This window comes from Mesoplodon mirus (genome assembly GCF_964341445.2).
Source record: "Mesoplodon mirus genome assembly, chromosome: 6".
In the NCBI taxonomy this organism is placed as follows: Eukaryota; Metazoa; Chordata; class Mammalia; order Artiodactyla; family Ziphiidae; genus Mesoplodon; species Mesoplodon mirus.
This window is the reverse complement of record NC_138982.1, coordinates 6,051,786-6,057,785: the sequence shown is the minus strand read 5'-3', so window position 1 is coordinate 6,057,785 and position 6,000 is coordinate 6,051,786. Positions and strand designations below refer to the sequence as shown.

Genomic DNA, 6,000 nt, shown 5'->3' with positions numbered 1-6,000 from the left:
CCACATCCTTCCAGCCTCAATCAGGGCCCCGAGCAGGCCCCGCAGAGGACTCTCTGGGCCTCGTTCTCAGGCCCACCAGGGTACAGCAGGCTTAGAGCCTAGCTTCGCCTTCCCTTCTCTTCCCCGCCCTCTCCTCGGAGCCAGAATCAGAGGAAGCCTCACAGCGCTTCTCAGCCCCTGCGACACAACTCCACTATAGGGGAGTTTCTCCGGCCGTTAGCATTCGGATGAGGCATTTCGCTTTTTCTCATCTCATTTAACTCGCGGTTTTCTGATTCTCGTACACGCTCATCAGCCCCAGGACACTGCAGCAGGTAGCGGAGGCCACACACCCCCTTCCGCAGCAGCGCCAGGTGGGCTCGAGGCCATTTAGGAGGCCTTGTTGCCTTGGAAATTTGGGCGGGGCTTGGGAAACGTCAGCCCCCGTGCCGCGTTTGCGCAGGCGCTCGGGCCCTGGACCCGAGTTCTATCGCGAGAACTCCTCCCGGAAGTTCCACGTCAAGCAGTCGGCCGGTCAGCGGGTTGGTGGGTCTCTCACGGACTGCTTCGTCGACAGCGAGTAAAGGCGCCCAGGCTTGGACCAACGGAGCCATGGTAGGTCCAGGCCCTGCAGGAGGGAGTGGGGCCCCTGCGGCCAAGGCCAATTTCTGGGGCTCCTGGCCTGAGGACCATAGTCAGCACCTGAGCACCTGGGCTCCCGCTACGGCCGCCGCCTCAGGCCTTGCGGGGTCCTGGTCCAGTTTGAACTCTGGGAGGGAGGAGGCGATGGGTGGTTTGAGGAGGCAGTGCCTGGAATTGAGGGGTCCCTGACTCCTCCGGTGCTTACGGCGTTTGCCAGAGGTCCTGCGGTCTGCAGCGGGGTCCTTGGTGTAGGGAAATAGAAGAGACCGAAAACGTTGAACTCCGTAGAAGGCATTGACGAAACTGCCTCATTGTGCCTTTAAAACGGCGACAGCTGATTTTGCACTCATGTTGGGCCTGTTCTGGTATAGTATGTGCTGACCGCAAACTACGAACTTAAACAGGCAAGCCCCGCTCCCCCCCAAAAACGTAAATAAAATGCATAGAGAGTCAAGAGTGGAATTTCAGATGCTTTGGGACCCCAGCTTAGGTTTCTAGGGAGAAACGAAGAGTTGGGGAGTTGTTTATAAAACTGGTTGGCGTACTTTTCTGCATTTGCAAATATAGCGGCTGATAAGAATGACAGTCATGACAGCATTTTTTATTATCACCCCCAAACATACTCTAAAATATTTTTGCACAAAATGAGTTATAATAGTAAGAAAAACAGTACGATAGTGTGAGAATTTCTTTCCAAAAAGATGTAAGAAATTCAATATTTTGTATTTAAACATTTTCCTGCTTTTTTTTCACTTGTTAGGAAGCACAGGTTCAAGGATTTTGGAGCTTGAAGACCGTAGGGATTAATAAGTCCAAGTTCCTCACCTTGCAGTTAAAGGAAAAAAATAAATAAAAACTTAAAATCAAGTTAGTTGAAGGCTCATTGCTGCAGAGTTTTAACTACAGCAGAAGTTGATTCCCTGGGGAAACTTGTGAACATTATGGATACTTCCAGAAAAATGCATAGAGAAACACAGCATTACATAAAATTTTAGTGGGTTCACTCACAGATACCGCCCCCCCACCCCAGTCCTCATGCATGAACTTCCTTGGGTCCCTAGGTTAAGAGCCTCTGAACAATACTCAAGTCACTTAATTATGCCACCTCGTATTACCAGCCACCTGCTCTGGGGTGTGCTGTGCTTTCAGCACTGGACATTTTTGGAAACAGCCCTTGCACCTGCCTAATTTAGTTTTCTTTTGCAATGTTTAAGAGTATTTTTATAATTACATATTTCATTCTTTAACACATTTAAAATCTTTTATATAACTACAAAATGTGAATTTATTTATTCACTCATTTACCATAGAGTGTTACTATGCGCCATGGATTTTGCTAAACATTTGCCTCCTAATTCTCACAACAGCTGGGAGAGTGAGTTATAAATGCTTATGGAGTGGTTACAATAGGCCAGGCACTGTTCTAACTGTTTAACACTGAATTTAATTCTCATTATACTAAGCGGTAGATAATAGCCAATGGTTTTACATTTTTCAAACCTGAGAGAAGTTAAGTAAACTTACCCACTGTTGTACGTTTGAAGTGAGTAGTGGAACTGAAGTTTGAGTCCCTCATGATTCTTTAGACCTCGATTATACTGTCTGTACTTAAACCCCTATACCCAAATATATAAGATGCTGTGGAGATAAACACATGAATAAGCAGTGACCCCGCCCTTAAGGAGCATCTATTCTAGAAAGCAGAAACAGACATGCGCACCAAGGTTAAATGTTAACATTAAAACCTGTAGGATCCCGTAGGAAAGGATGCTTCTGGTAGGGTCATCTGGAAGATCACAGTAGTAGCAGCGGCAGGTAAGCCGAGCCCTAAATGCATCCGGCTTTGGGGAGATATAAGGAGACATTTAGAGTTAAGGCTGCAGTATGAGTACCTCACTCGTTTTGGTATTCCACGGCGCCTAGTACAACGTCTCATTCAAAGTAGGCACTAAGATCTTGGGAGGACTACAGCAGGAGCTCTTGGCTGTGCTTCTTAAACTGAGATTGTGCACTGGGGGTATGTAGAGTTATACTGGGGTTGCTCAGTCCCCTGGACCACCTTCCTGAAGTGTCACTTTTACTCAGTAATCAAGCGTTTAAAACATTTTTAATGGTAAAATATACATAGTTTGTAAGTGTACAGTTTCCTCATTTACTAGAGGAAAAAGCCTCCACCGTGGTTCCTGGCATATGATAGACACATCATGTTTGCTAACTCTGAAGAGACCAGAAAAAAAGAGTTAACATTTGTGATGGTAATTAATGGGACAAAATTCAGAAATGAGTGAAGTAAGAGGTCCTGCTTCAGCAAGGTATGTGAAGATGATGGTTTGAGAGTAGCAAGTTTGAGATGGAGAAGAAAGTAAGACAGTGGAAACCTTTTTGTGGCTATTGTAGAGAAGAGCCAGAGAACTCGGATCTTTTAAAGGAAAGTAAGAGGTATAGGTTGTTGCCAAAAGTGAGGGAGGCCTGTATAGAAGTCAGAGCAAGGTTCGAAGCAGTCAGTGACCCAGATTTGATAGAGATCGAAATCGATGAATAAAAGCCTTGTGAGGTGTTTGCTTTGTCTCAGGAAATAATCTCTGCGGAAATTATCTAGCAGTCTTCATTTGTGTAGGAAAGTAACGTTAAATTCCTGTCCCATTCATGATCATCACGGAAGATCGCAAAAATAAAAATTTGATGGTAACTCAACTTGCCAAATAAACTTTTAGGTTGTGTGTAAAACCTGTTGAAGGAGAAACATATTTTAAATCCGTCTTCCTCAGATCTGCTTCCAAGAGAGGATTAAGACTACTGCCCTAAGCCATCATTATATATAATGAGTTAACTTTTCTCCTAGAAAGGTATCCTTGGGAGAATTGAGAAAATAGTTATTCAGATCATTTTCTTTCTGTGGTTTAGATGAGGAATCCAGGTTGAAAAAGGCTGTTTTAAACTATTAGTATTTTATGACTCGAGAGAGTATTTTAGCTTCGGTTTAAAATTGTAATTTCCATTTGGTTCTTGTAACTTAAATACATTAAAACATTATAAACATTCCCATTTGGCTCCAAAGCCCTTCATGGACATGGATATAACCCCTATTGATCCCACATTACATTGCCTAGCATTTACTAATATTATTGCCAAAATAAATCTAATACTTTTCTCTGAAGAACTCAGTTTTTTAAAAAAATAATTGAGGTATAATTGACATATGTTATATTAGTTTTAGGTGTCCAATATAATGATTTGATATTTGTGTATATTGTGAAACAATCACCACAATAAGTCTAAACACCTGTCACCATACATAGTTACAAAAATGTGTTTTTTCTTGCAATGAAAACGTTTAAGATCTACTCTCTTAGCAACTGTCAGATATGCAACACTGTATTATTAACTACTGTGCTGTACATTACATCTCCATGACCTACTTATTTTATAACTGGAAGTTTGTACCCTTTGACCCCCTTCACCCACTTATCCCTCTTCCACACTCCACCTCTGGGAGTTACCAATCTGTTCTCAGTATCTGTGAGCCAGGTTTTTGTGTTTTGTTTTTGGGGTTTTTTTTCATATACATCAACCAGAACAATATATCACAACATATTGAGGGCCGAAGCAGATATGGGAAAACAAATGTCTTCTATTAAGTCAGAATTTAAAGAGTTTTGCAAAAATGTGAAACATTGCTACTCTTCTCACTAAATTTCTTTTGAAACTATAGTTTTCATAACAATATCTTACTTAACATGTAATGGGTTTAGTTCATTTTTAAAAATGAATTAATACACAAATATTTTAATGTCTCAGTTTTAATTTTTAACATGGTAAATATTAATAAATATAATCTACCTGAAAAGAAGCTTTTTAGTGTCCTCAAAAATAAAGACTGTAAAGGCGTCCTAAGACCAAAAAGTTTGACAAGTGCTGCTACAAATTAAAAAATTTTTAATACCCATATTTTTCATATATATGAGTGAATAAGTAGGTGTCTGTAACTTAGCAAAGTAAAAACTGAATTGTTTTGTAGGCATGATAATGCACTGTTTGTAGTTAAGATCTCAAGCATGTTTTATTTGGCATAGCAATTTAATGTTTGTGTTTTATGTTTGTCCTTAGCCTCTGCGACTCGATATCAAGAGAAAGCTAACTGCTCGATCTGATCGAGTTAAGAGTGTGGATTTGCATCCTTCAGAGCCGTGGATGTTGGCGAGTCTTTACAATGGCAGTGTGTGCGTTTGGAATCATGAAACACAGGTAGGAATTTTCAAAGACTTTATTAGAAATACTTTCTTAATCTGTTTATAATGAAAGAGAAGAAATATAACAGAGTTCAGTAGTATATGCATACTGCTTTCTTAAATAAATTGGTACGAAGTATTTTTAATAAAGATAAACTAATACTTATGAGGGTAGAGCTTGTGGGAGAAACTGTCTAGGCTCATTGTATCCAATATTTAAGTGTTAAGTTCTGAGATAGGTAGTTTTAGCTCTACTTTGAAATTAAGGAAACTGACACCAATATAAGATCACTTGCTCTAGATGAAAGTATTTAATGGTACTTAATTTTCCATTCAGTGAGTATTCTACCCATCTTAAGAATGGGATTTTTACTTTTATTAAATTTTCCCCAAGTGCTCACTGTAATGCATGATGCAGGTAACTTTCAGTCAGCCATACAAATTATAGATTATATCAGAGAGAGATTTGTAGTCAGCTTTTCATTACACATGACAATGTGCCTTTTACAGATTATATCCCTTAGATGCTTTCATCTGAGTAAATAATAGGTCTTTCAGCTTAGTTTGTCTTATCTTTTCCAGTCTTTGTTGGCCATCCTTAATCTTTTTCTTTCAAAGTACAGAACATACCATACAGTTTTGAGTCTATTTATACAGTAATTATCCCCAACATCCAAGATTAAGTTCTTAAAATCCAGATAAAATTCACATTTGAGGGACTTAAGATGGCAAAAATAGGCCTTAGGGAACCAAGTTCAGGAGTAAACCTAAAAACACCCTTACAGCGTATATCACTCTAATGAAACAGTAAGGACTACACAGTCAGCCAAGTCCCACCAGTGACATTTTATTCACATTAACCACTTTGTCCTCTGCTGTATCCCAGTGCCTATGACATTACCTGACACACAGTAAGGGCTCAGTAATTATTTGTTGACCTAGTGAATAATAAACTTTCCTTTTATCAGTATATCACTAGTTCAGAATTTCTGTCCTGTGACTTCAAATCTTTATCTTGTGAATTCCTTTTGCCCTGATGCGGAGAGTATGCTTGTTAACTGCTTTTGTGTGGGTGGGTGGGGGGGAAGATCTACTCTCTCCATGTGTTTAAAACCTTTCAGATTTTATGCTTAGCCAGATACACTGGTAC

General features: G+C 40.2%; 1 protein-coding gene across 1 annotated transcript in view; it reads left to right on the top strand.

Annotated features, from left to right (window-relative positions):
• Nucleotides 1–502: 502 nt before the first annotated feature.
• COPB2 (COPI coat complex subunit beta 2) overlaps nt 503–6,000 on the top strand; it is a 29,078-nt gene continuing 23,580 nt past the window's right edge. The window contains exons 1-2 of the mRNA XM_082625286.1: nt 503–594; nt 4,729–4,866. Coding sequence (XP_082481412.1) covers nt 592–594; nt 4,729–4,866 — 141 coding nt within the window. The 5' untranslated portion in view covers nt 503–591. The remainder of the gene's footprint in view (nt 595–4,728; nt 4,867–6,000) is intronic.